This window comes from Diabrotica virgifera, chromosome 9 (genome assembly GCF_917563875.1).
Source record: "Diabrotica virgifera virgifera chromosome 9, PGI_DIABVI_V3a".
In the NCBI taxonomy this organism is placed as follows: domain Eukaryota; kingdom Metazoa; phylum Arthropoda; class Insecta; order Coleoptera; family Chrysomelidae; genus Diabrotica; species Diabrotica virgifera.
Window position 1 is genome coordinate 50,339,249 of NC_065451.1, and position 26,222 is coordinate 50,365,470.

The 26,222-nt window shown below is 31.6% G+C and overlaps 2 protein-coding genes across 7 annotated transcripts in view; both read left to right on the plus strand.

Annotated features, from left to right (window-relative positions):
* The window catches only part of LOC114333048 (cardioacceleratory peptide receptor-like), a 285,379-nt gene that overhangs the window by 158,428 nt on the left and 100,729 nt on the right, over window positions 1–26,222 (plus strand). The window lies entirely within an intron of this gene.
* On the plus strand, window positions 1,006–22,144 carry LOC126892463 (uncharacterized). The gene is made up of 2 exons (XM_050661996.1): window positions 1,006–1,172; window positions 21,088–22,144. Exons 1-2 carry the CDS (start codon window positions 1,159–1,161, stop codon window positions 22,070–22,072), a joined length of 999 nt encoding a protein of 332 aa, XP_050517953.1. The 5' UTR covers window positions 1,006–1,158; the 3' UTR covers window positions 22,073–22,144.

Here is a 26,222-nt window from a genome sequence, read left to right on the forward strand (position 1 = left end):
GACTGGCCAGTTGGTTGCTTAAACCAGTGCCAATAAAACATAAACACACACACACGAAAAGTAGTGAAGACAGCACGCAACACTGACGGACTCCTCTCTGTATTTTGATATCTTGGGTGTCCTAGTTGTCAACTCTACCTTGGCAGTTTGATTCCAATATATTTTAGATATAATTTTCATGTCACGACTGTCAATATTTTTGTTTTTTAATATATCTACAAGCTTTTTATGTTGAACTTTATCAAATGCCTTTTCAAAGTCTACAAAACTTAAGTACATATCCTGATTCGTGTCCATGCATCTCTGGGTCAGCACATTCAAGCCGAACAAAGCATCTCGTGTGCTCATACCATTTCTAAAGCCAAATTGTGTGTCACTGATTTCATATTCGAGAGTTTTAACAATTCTACTGTGTATTATTTTCAAAAATGTTTTAAGTGTGTGACTCATTAAAGATATTTTTCTGTGATCCGAGCAGGTTATTGCACTTGACTTTTTGGGAATTGCTACAAAGGTCGATTGCAGCCATTGTTTGGGGATTGTGGCAGTCTGATATATTAGATTAAAGAGTTCAACCATTACATTGTCATCAATACCATCTTCATCAATAAGTTTTAATAATTCGATGGGCACATCATCTGGTCCAGTAGCTTTACCCTCTTTCGTGTTTTTAATGGCACAGATGCTTGCTCTTAGAGCGCCGTAAATTGTCGCTTGTCTGGCAGGAGCCTTAGCGCTCGTACATATAAGGGCGGTTTGCCAACGTTGACGTCGCGGTTTTCCTAAAAAATTCAACCGCCGCGGTTCAAGTTAACATAGAAACAAATGCAACCGCTCAATATCATACACATGCATCCGCCAGTTTACCAGCGTTTAAACGGGTAAATCGCGGCGTAACCGCCTGCATATGGACAAACGCTTAGTGTTGTAAAATGTGTGAAACCAATTCAAAAATTCTTCCGCCGTCAATATTAAACTACTACAAGAGATAACGCGTGTTAGTATTTTGTTTTATCTCTTTGCGAAGAAAAATTGTTTGAATTAGTGTTTATATTGTAGAACTGTAAACACAAACGATATGCAATATCGTTATTTTTGTAGAATATTTGACCTCTCGAGTTCAGTTGAAGATCTATACTTGGCCGGTGAACAAGAAAAATGGTGTTCAAATTGTGAGTATTTAGCATTGGTTTTAGTTTTAAGTTTAGTTTATGAGCACAAGCAGAAAAATAATAAAAAAATGTGAAAAAAATATTTTTAAGAAACGATTTTCTTTAGTTACGAGTGACTAACATTAAACAAAAACATATTTTAAAAAATCAACCAAAAAGTAAAAAAATTTAAAAAAAATGGAGAAAATCTTACACATTCGTCAAAGAAAAGTTCATCGAATGAACGGTTTTCGCACCACGCTTTTCTTTAACGAATGTGTTAGATTTTTCAATTTTTTTTTTATTTTTTGTTTTTGGTTCGCTTTTTTATAATATGTTTAATGTTTAGTCTTACACTTTTCAAACATTAAAATATATCGTCATGTTTATTAAAATATGTATAAAACATATGATGTACAAACATGAAAAGTAGTCGGAACCGGCAAAAAATTTGAAACTTTATTGTTTAGTTATATATGAAGCATAACGTAAACAATTAACGTAAAAAGTGAAATTATGTGTAGTTCATATAATTAGCTACAATCTGTAAAAGTTTCAAGTTTCTTCATTGTAAAAACAAGAGAATTTAAGCATTTTCCGTTAAAATCGTTTGTTTATTTAAACAATTATTAATCAAAAAAATTATTTAATGACTATTCGTGTATTGTTCCCGCGATTGCATATGTCTGAAAATTTTTAGTCATTTTCATTGAAGAAAAGGCAGTCAAATTAACGTCCAAAGATTTGACCCAAACGATTGAACTAAAGAAAAGCGTTTAATTAATTAATACGACAAAACGAATTCTAATGTTAATTGTAGCACAAAACGTCTCTACCGGTGGTTTTTCTAAGACTACGATAAAAACACGAATTTTTTGAATTCGAGTTTTGGTTGAAGTTTTGTTTCGTATCGTATTGAAATTTGACACGAATAAACGCCGATTTATATATAAACAAATATATGAGCGTTCAAAATTTGAAACTTTATTGTTTATTTATGAAGCATAACGTAAACAATTAACGTAAAAAGTGAAATTCTGTATAGTTCATATCATTAGCTACAATCCGTAAAAGTTTCAAGTTTCCACATTGTAAAAAACAAGAGAATTTAAGCATTTCCCATTAAAATCGTTTTTTTTTTTTTATTTAAACAATTAATAGACATAAAAAAAAATTTAATTGACTATTCGTTTATTGTTCCCGCAAATGCATAGGTCTGCAAATTTTCATTCATTTGCATTGAGGAAAAAGTCAGTCAAATTAACGTCTAAAGATTTGATGCAAACTATTGAAGTAAAGAAAAGCGTTTAAAAAGTAAAGTAAGTCAAGCAGGCTTGTTAAATTCAATAGTCCAGTCGGGTTAGACGAATAACAGGCCTAACCTTGCATTAGGCGCTGCCCCAAAATTTTATTTTTCTAATCTTTAGGGAGGGTCAATATTAGTATAAATTTAAAATCTCGACTGAATTCTACCGTTGCGTTAGCCGCCATCTTGATTTTAAACGAGAACCGTTTTTGCTCAATATCTCCGCCATTTTCAATTTTTTTAAAAAAAGTGTGGAAACTGAAATTGTTGAAAATGCGATTTTCTATAATTTCATTTATTATAATTTTTTTCGTGCGGTCGATATTTTCCGAGTAATGAGGGGGAAATAGTGAGAGTTGGAGCATAATTATTGAATTATTGAATTATCTCGTTTATTATTAGTTCTACAACAAATATGTATCCATAAAAAAATTGAAGAGAATTAAATTCTACACAATTTTGGTCTCTTTCATTTTTTTGCTAAAATTAATATTTAAGGTAGTACGTATGCGGTAATGGCGCGAGCGTAAGACCGGATTGATTTTATAGCAATTGTTTTTGTTCAATATCTACGCCATTTTCAACTAAAATTGTTCAAAATATAATTTCCCACAATTTCTGTTTAACAATTTTTTTCATGCGGTTGATATTTTCCGAGTTACATGGGAAAATAGTAAAAAGTGGTGGGGGGAGCATAATTATTGAATTGAATTTTGTTTCCGAGCTGCCCCAAATTTTATAATTCTATCCTTTAGGAGAGATCAATAGTAGTGTAAATTTAAAATCTCGACTGAATTCCGCGGTTGCATTAGCCGCCATATTGATTTTAAATCAGAACTGTTGTTGCTTAATATCTCCGCCATTTTCAACTTTTCGACATAAATGGTGGGAAAGAAAATTGTTGGAAATGCAATTTCCTACAATTTCTTTGGCACAATTTTTTTACACGATCAATATTCTCCGAGTTAAGGGGGAAAATAATGGAAGCGGACGGGAAGCATAATTATTGAATTTTCTCATTTATTATTAACTTTACGACATAATTGTACATAAACAAAAATAAAGAGAAATATATTTTATACAATTTTTGAAACTTCCAATGAAACATCAACCAAACTAAATATATAAAAGACATAAAAAGACATTATATGCATTAAGTTCACTTAATTTTATTAACGAGCGGGTTTTGTTGGTTGAATTTGTCTGTCGATATTTTAAGTTTTATGTCAGCTAATATATCGTGATGTTTCAACAATTTTTTTTTAATTTTGGACCCTGTTGGGGGGAACTTTCCCATTTCCCCCCTTGTAGACCCGCCACTGGTTCTCTCGAAAAATTGTAGTAAATCGTAATTGCAACAATTTCAGTTCTTACACCTTTTGTCGAAAAGTTGAAAATGGCGGAGATATTGAACAAAAACAATTGCTACAAAATCAATCAGGTCTTACGCTCGCAACTTTACCACATACGTACTACCTTAAATATTGATTTTATCAAAAAAATGTACGGCATCAAAATTGTACAAAATTTAATTCTCCTCATTTTTGTATAGGCATATATTTTTTGTAAAACTAATAATAAACGAGATAATTCAATAATTCAATAATTATGCTACAACTGTCACTATTTTCCCCTCATAACTAGGAAAATATCGACCGCACGAAAAAAATTATAATATATAAAATTATAGAAAATCGCATTTTCAACAATTTCAGTTTCTACAATTTTTGTCAAAAAATTGAAAATGGCGGAGATATTAAGCAAAAACGGTTCTCGTTTAAAATCAAGATGGCGGCTAACGCAACGGCGGAATGCAGTCGAGATTTTAAGTTTATACTAATATTGACCTTCCCTAAAGATTGGAAAAATAAAATTTGGGGCAGCTCCTAATGCAAGGTCAAATGCTATCCCGACTGAGCTACAAAATAAGAATCTGAAATAAATTAAATCCGTTACTTCTTCTCTTTTTCTTCCTACTTTATAAATAGGCTCAAAGCCTGTTTTACTTCGGTTTTTAACCTCAATTGACGTTGTCTCACCAGCTTTTCCTCGGTCGTCCCAATGATCTTCTTCCATTTGGCGATTTGTCTCTTGTTATCCTTACTATTTTATTTTCTGTCATTCTTTCTATGTGTTGATTCCATTCCATCTTTCTTCTTTTGGTCCACATGTTTATTTCTTCTATATCACATCTCGCTCGTATTATCTTACTTCTTACTCTGTGTCTTAGAGTTTGGTTTTGTTATTTTTCGTAAGATTTTCATTTCTGCCGTTTCCAGCAGTCTTTATATTTTCGCCGTATCTGCTCTTATTTCCGCTGTGTACGTCATTATCGGTCTTATTGTTGATTTATATAAATATCCTGATTTTTGTTTCCATTGTGATGTATTTGTTTCTCCAGATTGTGTTGTTAAGACATCCTGCTGCTCTGCTCTGTTTGCCATGTTCACTTGTTTTTGTACTTCTTCTTCCGCTGTTCCGTAGCTTGACAACTATATTCCCAGGTATTCCGTTTCCACCACTTGTTCTATTATTTTTTTATGTACGACTAGTTTATATCGTCTCGGTTCCGCTGATATCACTATCGATTTAGTTTTCTCTGTTGATATCACCATGTTGTATATGAGCGCCATGTCTTCGAATTCTAATTATAGTCCAGGGTAATAAGGTTTTTTCCGTGACACTTGAACAGCCAGGGTACTGAAGCGTTTTTTCGACAGGTTATACCTATAAGAGCAAATTGTAACTATTTCCTGCGTAGGATCTGGCGGCCATTTTTATTTATAAACAATTAAGTGTCAAAAAATAGAATTTTCACTTTTTTTCAAATCAATGGAAAACAGGGAAACTTATGGTTTTTTTAGTACAAATATCTTCGAGATTATGGAAAAGCTTTAAAAATGACGTATTACAAAGTTTGATATTTTCATTTATTGTTAATATAATTGCGAAAGAAGGTCGGAATTGCAAAAAAATTATTTTCGCAATAACTTTTGTAAAAATTAATGTATAGCTTTAAAATTTTTGTCAAATAAGGTTTCTTTGGTGCTTAATATGTGATAAAAATTTCAAAGCGATTCATTCAATTGTTTAAATTTTATTCAAATTGTTTATCCCAGAGAGCATTTTTTTTGCAATAACCTAGGTCAGAAGAAAATGACGATAGAACCATTCCACAGGTGTCAAATGAAAGAGCAGGAGCTATATTTTCAACTCGGTTTAAAAAAAGTGAATAAAAAATGCACTTATTGGTAATAAATAATTATGCAAATGTATCGTAAATCTTTCCTTATAAACTTTTTATTTTGTTATATAAGAAATTATACATATTTATTACAATGTTTTATCAATAGTGATATAGATAACATTCCTTGGTAGTTGTGCACTTAAAACAGGGTAAAAAAGTCAATTTTTTTGGAAAAATTTGTTCAAAAAGTTTCTAAAGAAAAATTGACGATACCTTTGCATAATTATTTATTACTAATAAATGCATTTTTTATTAACTTTTTTAAACCATGTTGAAAATGTAGCTCATGCTCTTTCATTTGACACCTGGTTCTAAGGTCATTTTTTCTTGACTTATATTATTGTAAAAAAAATGCTCTCTGGGATAAATAATTTGAATAAAATTTAAACAATTAAATGAATCGCTTTGAAATTTTTATCACGTATTAAGCACCAAAGAACCCTCATTTGACAAAAATTTCAAAGCTGTACACTAATTTTTGCAACAGTTATTGAGAAAATATTTTTTTGCACTTCCGACCTTTTTTCGCAATTATATTAACAATAAATGAGGATGTATATCAAACTTTGTAATACGCCATTCTAAAGCTATTTCCATATTCTCGAAGATATTTGTACTAAAAAAATCATAAGTTTCACTGTTTTCCGTTGATTTGAAAAAGGGGGAAAATGTCATTTTTTGACAGTTAATTGTTTATAAATAAAAATGGCCGCCAAATCCTACGCAAGAAATAGTTATAATTTGTTCCTATAGGTATTACCTGTCGAAAAAACGCTTCAGTACCCTGGCTGCTGAAGTGTCACGAACAGGGTATATTTTTGTCTTATTACCCTGGCCTATTAATCTTTGTAGGTTATCTTCATTTTCGGCTGTTATTATGGCATCGTCGGCGTAGCATATTATCTTTATTTCCTTTTCTCCCATTCTATATCCTCTTCTATTTTAACTTTCTTTATGATTTCATCCATTATCAGATTAAATATTAATGGGTTCAGCGAATCTCCTTGTCTATTCCAGTTTCATACTTGATAGATTTCGATAGATTTCCTTTACATCTTACCATATGTATGTTATCTAAAGGTAACAAATCCGTTACGATGGAATAAAAACTTCTTGGTATTTGCGGAAAAATACTTTCTTTCTTTCTTTCTCCTCTTCCGTACACCCTTTCAGGTGTCGGATTTGGATTTAGTTTAACTGCATATGCACCCACCTCTTCCATTCTTTTCTGTCTTGTTCTATTATTTTTATTTCTTCAAGCGTCTTCTGTTTAATTTTTCTCCGCATCTATTATTTGACGTATCCATTTTTTCCTCGGTCTGCCTTTTTTTTTGTAATATTTCTTATTTCGTGAATTTTTCTCGTTAGTCTATTGCTGGGTTTCTTTCTCATCAGATATCCATATCAGTTTAAATTACTCTTCATTATTTTGATCATTACTGGTTCCTGTTTAGTTAAAATTTTAGATTTAGATTGGTTCCTCTTAATGATTTATTTCTTGTTCTATCCCATTTGGTCTTTCCGACTTTCATTTTTTGGTTTCCTAGTAGATATCTCATCTCCATTGCGTTTATCCCACTATTATGCTTTTTTGCAAAGTCAAATTTTCAATCGTATATAGTATCGTCGGTATCACAATCGTATTATATATTTTCATTTTTGTTTCTTGGAACAATTATTTTTTCTTTAAAACTGGCACTAGTGGGTAGTACACTTTGTTCGATTTTTTAGTTCTTTTTGTTACTACGCGGTCTATTGTTCCATCATTGGTAGTTATGCTTCCAAGATAATCATATATTATGCGGTAGGTAATCATTTCCAGTTGAGTATCTTATATTTATTTCATTTTCTTCTTTTTTTCTCCGATGACCATTATTTTACTTTTTTCGAGGTTTATTTCTATTTGTAATATCTCTATTTACTCGTATGTTAAATTTTTCCATTTTTGTCACTAAATCTGCTATAAGGACTATTTCATCCATATACAATAAAGCTTCTATTTTTCCTGGCTGTAATCTTTAGCAGTGGCGGTCTCAAGGGGGGGGGCGACGGGGGCGATCGCCCCCCCCCCCCCCCCAGAAACCTTAGTTTTCTGAAAAATTGAGAAGTTAATATACATATTAATCCGAAGTGTGAGATCGAATTAATGCAGATTTGTGAGATTTGTTCCCTACAGTCAGCAAGCTACTTCTAGTCTTAGCTACACTTCCCATCAGCAATGCTTCTGCAGAGCGTAGCTTTCAATCTCTAAAGAGAATAAAGTCGTGGCTAAGAACACGGATGCGTCAAGACAGGTTGACTGGACTTGCTCTACTCCATGCCCATCGAGACATCCCTGTAGACCCAACGAAAGTTTTAGAACGATTCGCCAAAAGTGGCCATCGAAGACTAGAATTCGATTTGTAATTACATTCTTTTTAAAACCTTATAACTTGTTATTTTATTACTTATAACCTAATAAAACTATTACAATGTATAATGTGAACCTCCTTTTTTCCATTCTAATAGACTAATTTGTATTGTATATTTATTGTAAATTTTAACATTTTAAAAGGTAAAATGTGTTTTGAGCTCTTTCAATTCAAGCGTAAAACTAACATTGTCAGACCAAACCTCTGAAGTTTGACGTTTGTTCGTGATAAAGTAAAACCACCTAAATCGTCAAAGGTTTAGAAAGATGAGACTTGCTTCAGAGGCTTGCCATTGAAAAATACTATCACCCACAAACCTTTTCTATTAGACATTGAGTTGTTTTTAATAGTTCTAAATTGGTTTTTGATACAATCACAAGAATACAAAATATATTTTGAATATTTTATTTGTAAGTTAGCCGAACAATATTTACAACAAGCTTTAGAGGCTAGATTTTTTATTTTTTATTATAGTGTAAAACTGTTTCCACTCATACTAATTGTAATAATAATAAGTGATTTTCCTTTTTCTCCGTTCGTCACAACCACTAAGTGACAGTCAGTCCATATTCGGTCCATCAACTGTTCAAATGAATAAAATGCCTTTAAAACTCTCAAAATCTTGCCATATTTTTAAAAATTTTCCGGACCCCCTTTCCGGCTGGGGGGCTGCATCCCCCAGACCCCCCTGCAACAGAACATCGCCCCTCCCAAAATCTGACTCTGAGACCGCCACTGATCTTTAGTATGCTATTATTGTCGGTATTTGGTTGGTTTTTTCTCCAGTATTTCTAATCAGTTTTTTATGATTATTATAAATGTTAGCGAGTTAAGAATGTCTCCTTGTTTGTTACCCCTTTCCCAATTGAATTCTGCAGATCTTTGTCCTGCTATCTTTACACGTCCTGTTACTACTCTGTATATACTTTCAATTAATTTTATCAATGTAATTTTACAATCCGCTCTGAGAGCACTATCTTACTTATAGTCTAAGAGCTAGAGGCGAGAAATCATCGTCATAAGTAATATGGAGTTTGGCATGTGAAATGTGTCTATTGTATGTTGATTATTATGACCCCTTTCAGGCTGACACCTCAGTGGATACAGGGAGTAGCAATAAGGGATGAAAGGGGAAAGTTAACGGAGTCATTAAAGGTTTTCACCTCCTATTTTGTTAAACCTCCATCGATTTACATGAAAATTGGTGAGTAGTTAGAGCATACCTCAAGAAATAAAACTGATATGGTGCCAACGTACGCTTTTACCCTGGGGGTGGATGCCACCCCTTCTCAAAGGTGAAAACTATTTTATTAAAAATAACCCCACTAATCGATAGAGGGACAAATTTTAAGCAAAATTTATTACCCCTAATTATTAAAATAAATCAATACTTTTTGAGTTATTAAAGATCAAAGATTTGAATTTTTCGTGAAATAAATGCATGATGTAAAGCGGTTTTTCGTAAATAATTCAAAAACTATAAGTTTTATCAAAATAGTTATGATTACCAAAATTGAAGATAATAAAAAATAAAAGAGATTTCTTATTCGAAAAACCTTTAAGAATTAATAAAAAGTGAGTTATAGGTGATGGAATGTATATTTTTTTTTCGGCTAGTACCCACATCTATGTATTCAAGCTCAAATAACGGGAAAACGGTGCATTTTATAAAATGTATTTACTGAACACTTGTCAAAGTACTTAGAAATATGTATCAAATGAGCTCCCGGAAAAGTTGATACCATTAAACATTATGCTACAAACATTTTTCAAAGTTTAGGCTCCAAAAATTTGGTGCTTAATTATTATATTATTTATATAAGTTTTTAAAATTGTTTTAAGACATTTATATAAAACATAGCAAAAATGTGTTTGAATATTATGTCAAATGTGCCCATTATTGGACACCCTCAGTTTCTGTACATATTCAGTTTATACAGGGGCGGTTCTAGACCAAAAAAAAGTGGGGGGCAAGGGAACACAACCGGTGAATAAACAAGATAACGTGCCTTTTTAACGAAAATTATAGTACAAAAGTACTGTAAAAACTGTAGGTGGGGGGCAGCTGCCCCCCTGCCCCTGGCTAGAACCGCCACTAAGTTTATATCGATAGAAAAAATTCAATTAAATGTCGAAATAATATAAAAATAATATTTTAGTAACATACATATAATTTCAAAAATATATTACTTCATATAAACTGTAAAAGAATTGAAATATCAAATAAATAAATATTACTTATTAATTTTAATGTAAGTAATGTTAAATGGCAGGTTACAAATCTTTGGTGCTGTCTACCCAATGATTTATGTATATTATATTGTATAATATACAGTGTGTCTACTTAAGTTGGACACATATATTACGGGACACTTTTTTATTTTTAATTTTACGAAATAAAATTATAATTCATAAAAAGTTCTGCATCGTCTAAAACCTACGATTCAATCATCAGATAGCAAATTTTATCTATATTATAGGAGGTATTTTAAAAAATATGAATTTCGCTCAAGACTAAAGTACCTTTTTTTCACACTGTTTTAAATTATTGTTACTACGAAAAATTGTTTGGAATTAAAAACTGTGTTCTAATATATGCAACAGTTGTTATTATTATAATTAAATATCTAATAATTATTATAATAATGTAACTATTATCTACATTCTTCTAATAAAAAGAAAATATTTAATTTTCTTCTCAAATTAGAGATACCTACCAATCATCATTTTCATTTATAACTCTTTTATTATTAATTTTACGAACAAAAATTATTCTTCATAAAAAGATCTGCACGGTCTAAAATCCAAGATGCAATCATAAACATAAGATTATACAAAATTGTATCGATTTTAGTCGATGTGTAAAAAATGTGAATTTCGCTCAAGAAATTCGCTCAGTAAAGTGCCTTTATAGTTCACAATATTTAAATAGTAGGATATAATTGCACATTAAACATAATTTTTAATTCTAAACAACTTTTCATAATAGCAATTTTCCATATTAGGAATTTAAATACATAAAAAACAAAGTTTTCGTTATAATAATGCTCGCATTTTTAACTTGTTATATTTAAATTGTAATAAAACGAACTTGATAATAAATTATAATAATAACTTCATTCCCGAAATTCCTTTAAAAATTATTCTGTTAACAAATTTCAAAATAAATATATAAATAGCGTATGTTTTAATTTTCACTTTTTCCTAAAAACTCGAAAGGGTTCTCTTATTTCCATCATCACTTGCTTAGCTTTGATGTTATAAACTTCATCTGGAGCTCACTTGATAGGTATTCTTGAGTACTTTGACAAGTGTTCAGTAAATATATTTTATAAAATGCACCGTTTTCCCGTTATTTGAGCTTCAATACTTAGATTTGGGTACTAGCCGAAAAAAATATACATTCCATCACCTATAACTCACTTTTTATTCATTCTCAAAGCTTTTTCGAATAATAAATCTCGTTTATTTTTTATTATCTTCAATTTTGGTAATCATAACTATTTTGATAAAACTTACAGTTTTTGAATTATTATTCACGAAAAACCGCTTTACATCATGCATTTATGTCACGAAAAATTCAAATCTTTGATCTTTAATAACTCAAAAAGTATTGATTTATTTTAATAATTAGAAGTAACAAATTTTTCTTAAAATTTGTCCCTCTATCGATTAATAGGGTTATTTTTAATAAAATAGTTTTCACCCCCGAGAAGGGGTGGCATCCACCCCCAGGGTAAAAGCGCACGTTGGCACTATATCAGTTTTGTTTCTTGAGTTATGCTCTAACTAGTCACCAATTTTCATGCAAATCGATGGAGGTTTAACAAAATAGTAGGTGAAAACATTTAATGACTGCACCAACTTTCCCCTTTCATCCCTTATTGCTACTTCCTGTATCCACTGAGGTGTCAGCCTGAAAGGGGTCATAGTTATCAATATACAATAGACACATTTCACATGCCAAACTCCATATTACTTATGACGATGATTTCTCGCCTCTAGCTCTCCGTCTATTAGTATACATCAGCTAAACAGAAGTTTCAGTTACATTTTTATTTCGGATGTTCGATATTTCGTTGAATGTGTATTTTTTCAACTTTATCAGGAACATACTATGTATACAATTTAACACTTAGATAAAAACATTAAGTTCGTAATATTCTCACTTATAATAAATGTTGTATTTTGTTTTGTGAAACTAATTCTATCGGCAAAACATTTGACGAAACCAAACTATCGGAGAAGAGTAATACCAGAAAAAAAAACCATGTCTATTAAGCTAGAATATCCATTTCATAAGGGAGCCATGAGACTTATCCTATATTCTTTTGCTATTTTATTGCTAATTTATTACGCAAATTAAAAATTTATTGCTTCATCCCCTTCAGAGAAACAGGTGGCTATTCCAGCTTAATATTAAGCTAGAATCGCCATCATTCATATATCCGGAACGAAAGTAGATAGAGAGTCTCTTCCGGTGGTCTATTCTATTGCTAATTAATTGCTAATTTATTACGCAAATTAAAAATGTATTACTTCAACCACTTCAGAGAAACAGGTGGCTATTCCAGCTTAATATTAAGCTAGAATAGCCAACATTCCAGGGGCGGCCCGTCGGGGTAGGCAAGGTAGGCGCCGCCTACCCTCTTCAAATGTAGTACAATAATATAAATTATTAATATAAATTACTTATTTCAAAATTGTAATTTATAAATTTTGACACAATACCTACAATAAAATAGCAAAAATTATCCAAATTATTTGTAAAAATATCCAAAAATTTTTCTCCGTAGTTATAATTATTGTACGCTCCTTGTAGTATCAGTAGTACTGTATAAGATTCTATATTCTTCCTGGGTCAGGCACTTGAAAACGTAACCTGAAATAGAACGACGCCAACACCGAATTGACGTGCGATCTCTCTCTGTTTACGCGAGCAGGCCTGCTGCAGGTCTCGCGTATTCTACGATTTTGAAAGGGCGCATAGTAGACCAGGGCGCATCTGTAAAAATATTAGTACATTTGGACGTTGAGAGGTGACTCAATTTTTTTGCAGAAATTTCTTGAAAATAAATCAAATAATAATATTTGAGTTATCCTCCCTCTCAAAAAGGTCCGGAACATTGTTTAAATAATTAAAATGTCAAAAAATTAAGGAAAAATTGGATTTATTTCTTGGTTTTTTGATTATAACTTTAGAAGTTTTCATTTCCGAGAAAAGTTGTGCTGACATCAAAGTTGCGTAATTAAATTTACTATAATATAGAATTGGTTAAAAATTTCAAAAATGGTCACCCTTGTTGCAAAATAGCAATAATTGCGAAAAAATCATACAAAAACAAGTATTCGCATTTTACGTTTCTCAACCATTTATGCTACACTTAGGAGCTTCATATTTCACCCAGAAAAACTTTATGATACAGTAAAACAATACTGTTAATTTCATTAAGATCGGTTTAATAGATTTTGCAAAATAAATTTTGCAATCCAGCTGTCGTAAAAAAATTCATATTTTCAAAATGTTACAGGACTGAAAATAAAGCAGATAGTAAGTTGAAATTTTTTTTGCTTATAGAAGTGTACTGTACCTTTCATTTGCAATTTGCAAAATTAAAATCGATTAACACGACGGCGTCAGGAATTTTTTTAAATAAACATTAATTATTGGTGCTACGCGCAGGACAGCGGATAGTTTGCTCTGATTGGGCATTCCAATGACCTTTGATAATGATTGATACATTTATAATTTTTATTACATTTCGATATAAATAAATAAATTTGTTTATTGCAAAATAAAAACACATACTCTATCCTTTGAAATAACACTTTTATTAGCAAAAACTTTCTTTGTTAATATATTTTAATTTAAAAAATAAAATTTTACTATTTTTAAACATATGCAATTGTTTAAACAATATTTCACAAACAATAATAAAATTAGTTTGATTTTTGTGGAATTAAAATATTAAAATACAACAAAATATAGAGTAAGAAAATAATATATTACATAAAGATTGGAAGAAATTTTGGTTGAAATCAACTTGTGTGAATCGAACACCGCTGTCCTGCGCGTAGCACCAAAAATTATTGTTTAGTTAAAAAACTTCCTGACGCCGTGGTAATTGATCGATTTTAATTTTGCAAATTGCAAATGAAAGGTACAGTACACATCTATAAGCAAAATAAATTTCAACTTGCTATCTGCTTTATTTTCAGTCCTGTAACATTTTGAAAAAATGAATTTTTTTTGCGAAAGCTGGATTGCAAAATTTATTTTGCAAAATCTATTAAACCGATCTTAAATAAATTTACAGCATTGTTTTACTGTATCATAAAGTTTTTCTGGGTGAAATATGAATGTCCTAAGTTTAGCATAAATGGTTGAAAAACGTAAAATGCGAATACTTGTTTTTGTATGGTTTATTTGCAATTATTGCTATTTTGCAACTAGGGTGACTATTTTTTAAATTTTTAACTAATTCTGTATTGTAGGAAATTTAATTATGCAACTTTTATGTCAGTACAACTTTTCTCGAAAATGAATAATTTTAAAGTTATAATCAAAAACGAAGAAAATAATCGAATTTTTCCTTCATTTTTTGACATTTTGATTATTTAAACAATGTTCCGGACCTTTTTGAGAGGGAGGATAACTCAAATATTATTATTTGATTTATTTTCAAGCAATTTCTGCAAAAAAATTTGAGTCACCTCTCAACGTCCATCTCAAAACAGATGCGCCCTGGACTATAGGCACAGAGTCTTATAGCCGGACCTCCAAAATTTTATCAGTTGCTTCTCTTGTGTCTTGTGAAACTGTTTTAATTAATTTTGTTTTTTGATTTTGGCTGTTATTAGTAGGTTATGGGCCGGTTGTTCGAACGCTAATCAAGAAGTTGATTATAATCAATCATTTATTGTAATCAATTTTCTTGATGGGAATCAAATCGCGACATGAAAAATACATGTAAAAACACTAATCAGTTATTGATTGTAGGTAAAACAGTAATTAAAATATTGCCGCAGCTCTTAAATTATTAAAAATTGCTTATTATTATTATTGATTTCTAAGTAAAAACAAGAAATTAACATCAGAAAGAGTTTAATTATGTTTTATTTTAAATTAAAACCAAAATAATAAAATAAATCAGTCAACATAACCTCAAAATGCGACATCTGTCAGAAGTACGCTTAATCAAATATAATTGTAATTAAATATTTGATAATGATCAGTTTTGATTAGCGTTCGAACAACCGGCCCTAAGTATTGAATAAAACTAGGTATAGTCCAGAAAGCCACTGCGCATCCGCTAGGAAAAATATTCTAATTCGGATTTTTTGCTCAATCTTACTCAAAAAGGACTCCTTTTAACAAATTTGCATGTTGCCAGAACCAAAAGGTGGTCAAAAATTTTTTAAACGTTTTTTTTTTGTTTTTTTCCGAAAATTATTTTTTTTGCATGTAAAAAAGTTTTTTTAGGTTTTTTGGATCATTCCAAACAGAAAAGGTCTTTAGTGACTTTTCTCTAAAAATGATAGTTTTTGACAAATAAGCGATTAAAAATTGAAAAATTGCGAAATCGGCCATTTTTAACCCTCAAAAACTATGTGAAAAACTGAAAATTTGAATGTTGCCAAGGCAGGATGATATTCTTTAAATATTGATTGATGAAATCCCAAAGAGTTTTTTGCAATACAATATTCAAAACTCCTTTGTTTTTTAATTGCTAATCAAGCGTGCGCGACACTATTTTCCACCGACAGTATGGTGCAAATGAAAGGAATAAATTCGTTATTTCGTAAACCGGCGACTTTAAGGATAAATCTCGAAACAGGTCGATTTTTATTTTTAAGTTATGATATTGTGGCATATATGGTATAATAGTGACGTCATCCGTCGGGGCGTGATGACGTAATCGATGATTTTTTTAAATGAGAATAGGGGTCGTGTGGTAGCTCATTTGAAAGGTTCTTCAATTATCTATTCAGTAATGTAAACATTTACATAATTATTTATACAGGGTGTCCTTCTACTTCTTTTTTTGTCAAATAATTTAATTTAATAAAAAATTTTTGGACACCCTGTATAAATAATTATGTAAATGTTTATATTACTGAATAGATAATTGAAGAACCTTTCAAATGAGCTAGCACACGACCCCTATTCTTATTTAAAAAAATCATCGATTACGTCATCACGTCCAGATGGATGACGTCACTAGTATACCATATATGCCACAATATCATAACTTAAAAATAAAAATCGATCTGTTTCGGGATTTTTCCTTAAAGTTGTCGGTTTACGAAATAACGAATTTATTCCTTTCATTTGCACCATACTGTCGGTGGAAAATAGCGTCGCGCACGCTTGATTAGCAATTAAAAAACAAAGGAGTTTTGAATATTATATTGCAAAAAACCCTTCGGGATTTCATCAATCAATGTTTAAAGAATATCTATCTACCTTGGCAACATTCAAATTTTCATTTTTTTACATAGTTTTTGAGGGTAAAAAATGGCCGATTTCGCAATTTTTCAATTTTTAATCGCTTATTTGTCAAAAACTATCATTTTTAGAGAAAAGTCACTAAAGACCTTTTCTGTTTGGAATGATCCAAAAAACCTAAAAAAACTTTTTTCCATGCAAAAAAAATAATTTTAGGGAAAAAACAAAAAAAAACGTTTAAAAAATTTTTGACCACCTTTTGATCCTGGCAACATGCAAATTTGTTAAAAGGAGTCCTTTTTGAGTAAGATTGTGCAAAAAATCCGAATTAGAATATTTTTCCTAGCGGATGCGCAGTGGCTTTCTGGACTAGTAGGACAAATTAAATTTGTTTATGCAAACTGAATAATAAACAGGTAAATTTGAGATCGGTCTATTGAAGGGCATTTTAATTTTATATTAATTTAGTAATAATTCACTAACGACAAATAAATCTGTGAATAGTTATTTGTCAGTCGTCCGTTATATTTTATATATATAGATAGAAGTGTTATTAGAATTTATAGATAATTAAAAATTTAAAGCGAGGTTAATTGTTAACTTATCAATTTATTCGAAGAGTAAATTATTATTTGATACAAAAATAAAATAAGTAATATTTGACGTTGTTGAAACGTAGATGTGTTAGTTTTATTGGTGGAAAAACTTTAGTCATCGAATATGAATATTTTAAACAATGTAATATGCAGTTTGATCGAGACGCCTTATTCAAGGCGCCAAAATCAAGAAAGGTCAGAAATTATTTCAATGGGCCGGCCTTTACCAAATTTAACAATTTTATCCACAGATAAGACAAAAGACAATCGACCATTTTCGAGATCGTTTAAAACAATATGGTATGAAAATCATAAATGGCTAAGCGGAAGTTATTTTAAAAATTCACTTTTCTGTTGGCCTTGTCTGTTGCTTTCAAATTTGAAGCAAAATGTTTGGGTGAGTCAGGGATATTCAGATTTGAAAAATTTATCAGCTAGTGTAAAAAAACATGAATCTTCGAAAGAACATTTAAACAATTGCTTAGGTTTAAAACGGTTAGAAAAAAATAAACAAACTATTGACAGTGCTTTAGCTGGACAAATTTCTCTATCTAATAAGATATATAATGAAGAAGTTGAAATAGATTGAAGAAGTTGAAGAAATTGATGTTACAATTCTGTTAGTAAAACAAAAACCTGCATTTCCCGGTCGTGATGAGAGCCATAATCCTTCAAACATGGGTAATTTTAAAGAAATTTTTAATTTAGTAGTTAAACGCGATCAGGAAATCCAGGATCATGTTAAAAAATAGAATGGGTGTTCACGGGTTTGTCAAAAACAATACAAAATGATTTAATAGATTGCCTTTCCGATTACGTAAAAAATGAAATTTCAACAGAAATTAATGAAAGTCAATTTTTTTCTATACTAGCGGACGATACTACTGATATAACCGAAAAATCACAGTGTACTTTAACAATCCGTTTTGTTAAAAAAGTTGGTCAGGCAACAGAAAGATTTTTAGGGTTTTTTGATGTTTAGATCTGCAGACGCTCTATATAGTTTAATTTCAAACGTGCTTGAGCCATATGATTACAAAAATAAATAAATTGCTCTTTTACGATGGTGCAAGTGTAATGGCTGGCTCTTTAAACGGATTACAATCAAAAATTAAAGTAGATGCTCCAAAAGCAATTTTTACACATTGTTGCGCTCATAGATTACATTTAGTATTGCAAGACGGCTCAAAATGTATTACAAATTGTAGGATATTTTTTGTCGCCTACCCGAAGTATATGTGTAGCCTACCCGCACACTGAGGTCGCGAGCCGCCACTGCAACATTCAAATTTCCGGAACGAAAGTAGATAGAGGGTAGATTCCGGCGGAATATTTTATTGCTAATTAATTGCTGAAAGATTGGGTACAAAAAAATTCACAAAATTACCCCCTTCAACCCCTACCGTTATCACCATTCCCCGGAATCCACAAAAAGTGAAAATAACCAGTTAAAAGACCTAAAACCTAGTGGGTATTTTTTGCTTATTAATTGCTACAGGTCTAAACCAAAAATGGCTGTTTTGCTTCATCCCCTAACGAGCAACAATGGCTACTGCGGTTTAATATTTAAGCTACAATACCCAACGCTCCTATTTCAGGAAGGAAAGCAGATAGAAGGTCGCTTCCGGCGGCATATGTTATTGCTTATTAATTGCTGAAAGATGAGTTATAGCAGAATTTACAAACTCACCCCGTCCATCCCCTACCGTTCACTTTCTGTGAAATCCGGGGAATGATGATAACGGTAGGGGTTGGAGGGGGTGTGTTTGTAAATTGTTGTCTACCCTATCTTTCAGCAATTAACTAGCAATAAAATATGCCGCTGGAAGTGACCCTCTATCTGCGTTCGTTCCTGAAATAGGAGTGTTGATTGTTGCAGCTTGAGTAGTCAACCGCAGTAGCCATTGTTACTCGTTAGGGGATGAAGCAAAAAAATCGTTTTTGCGTAAACCTGCAGCAGTTACTTAGGAAAAAAATACCCACTTGGTCTTAGGTTTTTAAACTGGTAATTTTCACTTTCTGTGAAACCCGTGGATTGATGATAACGGTAGGGGTTGGACGGGGTGAGTTTGTAAATTATTGTATACCCTATCTTTCAGAAATTAACTAGCAATAGGATATGCCGCTGGAAGCGACCCCTTATCTGCTTTCTTTCCTGAAATAGGAGTGTTGGGTATTGTAGCTTATGTATTAAACCGCAGTAGCCATTGTTTCTCGTTAGGGGATGAAGCAAAAAATTCGTTTTTGGCATAGACCTGCAGCAATTAATTAGAAAAAAATTCCCACTTGGTTTTAAGTCTTTAAACTGGTTATTTTCACTCTTTGCGAAATCCGGGGAACGATGGTAACGGTAGGGATTGGAGGAGGTGAGTTTGTAAATTCTGATATACCCCATCTTTCAGCAATTAATTAGAAATAAAATATGCCGCCGGAAGCGACCCTCTATCTGCTTTCTTTCCTGAAATAGGAGTGTTGGGTATTGTAGCTTAAGTATTAAACCGCAGTAGCCATTGTTGCTCATTAGGGGATGAAGCAAAACATTTATTTTTGGCTTACACCTGTAGCAATTAATAAGCAAAAATACCCACTTGGTTTTAGGTCTTTAAACTGGTTATTTTTACTTTTTGTGGATTCCGGGGAATGATGATAACGGTAGTGGTTGAAGGGGGTGGGTTTGTAAATTCTTGAATACCCAATCTTCCAGCAACTAATTACCAATAAAATATGCCGCCGAAAACTACCCTCTATCTACTTTCGTTCCGGAAATATGAAAGTTGGCTATCCTAGCTTAATATTAAGCTGGAATAGCCACCTGTTTCTCTGAATGGGTTAAAGCAATAAATTTTTATTTTGCGTAATAAACTAGCAATTAACTAGCAATAAAATAGGCCGCCAGAAGCGACTCTCTATCTACTTTCATTCCGGAAATATGAATATTGGCTATTCTAGCTTAATATTAAGCTGGAATAGCCACCTATTTCTCTGAAGGGGATGAAGTAAGAAATTTTTAATTTGCGTTATAAATTAGCAATAAAATAGCAAAAAAATATGGAGTAAGTCTCATGGCTCCCTTATGAAATGTCTATTCTAGCTTAATAGATATAAAATATCCACGAAGTGGAACACAAAAAATCAGACTGTAGTTTTAGTTTTATAAGAATTACACATATAAATTAATGAATCTTTATATTATGGGATACAGACTGCGAGAAGTTTCACAAACCCTATACTATACGCCAATCAATGGGAGCAGCAATAGGATATTACCTCCGAATTCTATCCTACTGCATAGATTTTAATGAAATTTTGGACCTAGCCTCTACTCATCTCCTAATTTAAAGTCTACCCTATGCCGATGTGTGCTTTTATCTTGGGGGTGGTTCTGTTATTTCAAGTTGAATACACCGATTTGAGCATGCAGTAAAAAACAAACTCTTCTTACCTACCATATCCCTTTTTGTTTTTTCACTAGAAGATTTATGAAGGAACGAATCTCTTTGTTTTTTTATAACCTAGAGAAATATTTTATATAGTTTTTTTGTTAGATGCATAGTTTTTAAGGTATTCGCAAAAATCCGTCAGAAAAGGTGTCATTTTTCAATGAAAATGGCAAATTTTCAACCACGAATAACTCGAGTTTTCAAAAAATAATTATAGAACAGTTTTTTCTTAAAATTGGGTTTTCTAGCCTCTTCCGTGGCTATTTTAACCAAAACATGTTTCACCCCGAGAAGGGATGGGAACCACCCCCAAGATAAAAGCGCACATTGTCATAGGGTAGACTTTGTTTCTTGAGCTATTCCCTACTTACTATGAAAATATCAAGTAAATCGATGTAGTAGGATGGAATTCGGAGCCAAATACCCTCATTTACTGCCCTATTAGAATCATCAATATGTTTAAAGCAAACATTTTACTTATTTTCAGATTAATATCACTGCTTGCTCTGCTGTTACTTATTCCTGCATCTTTGGGAGAAAGTAGTGAAGAAACAATTCAGTGCCAGGATCATGTCAACTGCTCTCATCCTAGAAGACAACTGATTTGCAACGACATAAATGACATCGAGGATAACTACGTAGTTGAAAGAACTAATTGGAAGAAGAGTCATAGTCCCGAATTAATCCAGTTTGTTTCAGTTACCGGCTCATTACATAAGAAGCTTACAAAATATTACCCTTCTTTGAAAACTATACTTGTTTATAAGAGTGATATCTCTGATTTCTCTCTGCGATTTATGAATAAGGGCCAGCTTCTTATAGCTGAATCAATTTTTCCATTAGTAACCACCAGTACCTTCAAAGAAGCTTCAGATCTTCGTCATCTTGGATTCTATTCAAATCCAGGATTGGAGTTTCAAGACAAATGTTTCTCAGAGCTAAAACATTTGAGAAACTTAACAATATACAACCAAACCATGCCTACTCTCAAATATACTACTCTTTATGGACTTACTAAGTTAAAAACCTTGGTTGTAATGGGGTCAGATGTTGTCCAAATCGAGGAACATGCTTTCAAAAGAAATACTCATTTGAAGGAGCTAACTCTCGATTATAATCCTCTAGATCACTTTCACGTCAATATCACTTTCTTAAAACACCTGCGCAAACTTTCTTTGATGAATACCAATTTGAAGAAACTTGACCTTCCACTTTTCTTCCCAATGAAGCGTTTAGCAATCTTAGGCTTACCTAATGAAGCTTGGTCGAAGGTTACAGTCGTGAAGTTAGCTGAAGCCTTTCCTCGTTTGCGATCAGCGATTTTCGATGGATCTGCAGAGACACACAAAAGTTTAGGACTGTTAGCAGAAGAAATGAAGTCGGCTGGACTTATTGTTGAAACTTTGAGTAGAAACAAAACTATCGATACTCCGTTGTATGGAGAGGATATGAAGATAATATCTTGGGATTGAAGATTTTGTGATTTTAGTTTTCTATATTTGTATTTGTATTATTAATTTCTAATAAAATATTGTTGATTCAAATATATGAAATAATAATATGAAAAGAAAAATTTTAAGAAACGCTTTTTTTGGTTACGAGTGACTAAAATTAATAATATAAAAAAAAATCAACTAAAAAGCAAAAAATAAAAAAAATTCAAACTCGACGGATTATTCGAAAAAAACTGTTAGATTAAATATACAAATATCTCACACATTCGTTAAAAAATTGAAAAAATCTAACAGATTCGTTAAAGAAAAGCGTGGGGCGAAAGCAGTTTATTCGATGAAGATGCGCCCCACGCTTTTCTTTAACGAATGTGTTAGACTTTTTCAATTTTTTAACAAATGTGTGAGATTTTTGTATACTTAATCTGTCTAACAGTTTTTTTTTCGAATAATCCTTCGAGTTTGATTTTTTTTTATTTTTTGCGTTTTAGTTGATTTTTTTATAATATTTTTAATTTTAGTCACATGTAACTAAAGAAAAGCGTTTCTTAAAATGTTTTTTTCATATTTTTTAGTTTTTGCTTTTTAGTCTTACACTTTTCCAACATTAAAATATATCGTCATGTTTATTAAAATACATGTATAAAACATATGATTTACAAACACGAAAAGTAGTCGGAATCGGCAAAAAATTTGAAACTTTATTGTTTATTTATGAAGCATGGCGTAAGCAATTAACGTATAAAGAGAATTTAAGCATTTTCCATTATAGTCCAAGTAATGAAGCTTAAAATAGAACAAAACCTCGCAATTTTTACAGAATGGATCAATTTGCTTGAAAATTTGAGAATAAGTAGTGGATAATCCATGGATCAAAATCTATATGATGCCGACAGGCGCTTTTACCATGGGGGTGGTTGCCACCCCATGTCGGGGGTGGAAATTTTTTATTATAGTTTTACCGCAAAAATTGGTAAAAACATTAAATCTAAGCAAAAAACGTTCAATACATTTTTTTGATAAAATGAATAGTTTTCGATTTATCCGCTATCTAAAATGTTAGTTTTATATCGAAAAAATCAATGTTTTTAATCAGTTTTCTGCTAATAACTCAAAAAGTTTTCGGTTTATCAAAACAACTTTGCTTAACGAAAATGTACCTTTTGAATAAATAAACAAAACCTTTTTTTCTAATTTCCTTTACGACCAATAGTAATCGAGCTATACTTTATTGTATGGTAGCTCTTCTTCGTCAAATGCTAAATATTGTAGTTTCAAAGTCAAAAGACGGGAAAACTAAGCATTTTTCGAGGAGAACTTGTTTAAACTAATTTAAATTATTTAAAAATATCTATCACTAGAAATAAAAAAAAAACTCTATCTCAAAAATTAAGTGACTTATAATGAAAAGAATGTCAGTCCCTATTTTTTTCAGCGACAAAGTGATCCGACACAACTGCCCAATCACCACCCTAATTAAAATTAGTCATTGAGCTTATTTGGTCTTCTTTACTTATATATTATTAATAGGTTCTAGAAGTTTGACCGGCTTAGAATGATTAGTTTAAAAAAAAATGGAGTTAAAAGCAAATAACGAATTTTTCGTACTTCCGGGCCTAAAGTGACAACTTCACTCCCTTGTGACAGGTACTAAAGTGTCACATTTAATCCCTCCGGGATTAAATATTGACGAAACTCCCGGAACGATTAAATCACAAACAAACGAATTTAAGGGATATTTTATTGAAAAATATAATTAATTAGAATGGTAATTAACGTTAATATTCAAATTAATATTGTGACAGTTCGTCATATTGACCAGTCTTTCCTGGGTTAATGCAGCAGGTAACTGACGAGTAACAGATAGGTCCTTTTCATATTGAACTGGTGTTTGTTTCGAAGATCCTGCGGAAACAGGAAGCGAGAATGAGGACTGTGGCATAACTATAGTGGACGAATCGGCGACTTGACCAAATATTTTATCTGAAATTTTTTGTTTATTTTTAATAGACGATTCAATATATCCCTCGGCCACGTTGGAGGATTTCCATCCTCCATGTCTCTTCAGCACGTCTATTGTTGCTCCCGAATCAGCTAACAAAGACGCAGATGTGCGTCTAAAACAATGTCCCGTATAAGACGTCGCATTTTCTAATTTCAAGAAAGCTGCTATTTGCCGTGGAATTGTACCAAACATGTTTTTTCCTACTACTCGCGTAGTACATTCTTTGTTGATGTATTGAACAAAAAATTTTGAATGAGTTGTCCCTGTCTTTCGCAATGCCACATATTTCCGAAATATCGCCACAAAACTGATGGCACTGTTTTCTGAATTTTTGATCACAAAATTTCGGTCAATTTTATTTTTGGTGTTTCTAATCGCAATTAGGAAGGAATCGCCCAAATCTCTCACATCGTCGATTTCTAAATCAACCAACTCTTTTCCACGACAAGCTCCCGCAACGCCCAAAATAAGTGCAACCTACAAAAAAATTGATTTCTTAAAATTTCTGAATATAAACAAATTTCCAAATTTACCTTAAGCATTAAATATTTATCATCCGGAGCCTCCCGTAAGAACTGATCTACCTGCTCAGACGTGAGAATTCTTGACTTCTTTGGCTTAAATCCCTCATTTCTTCTCTTCAAAAAAGCTAATAATTTTGGAAATTTACTTATATCAATATCTTCTCTAATGTTAATAACCGATTTCAGCATTGAGTAATGTGCCCAGAGAGTTGAGGCACAAACCGCTTTTGATTTATCATCGAAGTAGACTAACAGCGCATTTTCAGTAGGTTGTCTCACATTTTTTAAGCGGCACCACTTTTTAAAAGCATCGTACTGCTGCTCGTATAGTTTTCTAGATTTCGGTGGTAACAATTCTTCACCTACTTCGGCTGCTCTTTTATCAATATCAGATACACCTTCTTCACTCATGATACCAATAATTATCAATAACAATGTTTCTTTACAATGACACTAGTAATGACAATGTTTCTAAATTATAACTGTCACAACGCAATGTTACTATGGTAACTTATTTTAAAGACAGTTTATTAAATGAGTTGAAGAGAGAAAAAACTGATTGAAATTATTTAAATAATTAATAAAATCATACCGGAAGTACGAAAAGTATCGTATATACCTTGCGACTGAAGTACATTTAATCCTTCAGGTAAATTATGGCCCTCCCTGCGGTCGGGCCATAAACTTTACCTTCAGGATTAAATGTACTACTTCAGTCCCGCGGTATATAATGTACTATTTGTAGTTTGGTAAAAAATGCCTTTTTCTTTAGAATAAAAAGATTAGCATTAGAGGAACGTTAAAGTGTTTTAACAAAAAATTGTAGCTTATTTATTTTTCATAAAGTTAGTTGGCAAAAATTTTTTCTACGGCACAAACTGAGTGAGCTATTGACAATTAAAACTTGTAATAACATGCAAAAACCACTTTTACCAACCCTTTCAAAGTCAGCTCTTTTTGCGACTGAGGATTTTAAAAGGATTTTATATTAATAGTCTTATAGACCTTGTAAAAACCTACAAAATTCTTTTTTAACGAACTTTCTAAGATAAAAAATAAAAAAGGTACGATTAAAAAATCAATAATTTTTTTGAAAAAAAAAAGGGAGAAATACAATTGGAAGCATAATAATGTAAGTTGGCGCTGTTTTTAGTCATTAGCCTTATTTGTTCTCTTCTATTTATGTATTATTAATAGATTCTAGAAGTTTTACTAGCTTAGAATGATTAGTTTTTAAAAAACTGGAGTTAAAAGCGAATAACGAATTTTTGTACTTTGGTAAAAAATGCCATTATCTTCAGAATAGGAAGATTAACATCAGAGATACGAAAAAATGTTTAAATATGAAATTGTAGGTTATTTAATTTCCAAGAACTTGGTTTGAAAAAATTTTTTCTACGGCAAAAATTGAGTGAATCGTAAGTGAGTATACTATCGAAAAACATTGATTTTTTAGTTATAAAATTAACACTCTCGATAGCGAATAAATCGAAAACTGTGTATTTTATCAAAAAACTGTATAGAACATTTTTTGCTTAGAATGGATGTTTTTATCAACTTTTGCGGTCAAAATACAATAAAAAATTTCCACCACCAAGATGGGGTGGCAACCACCCCCATGGTGAAAGCGCCTTTCTGCATT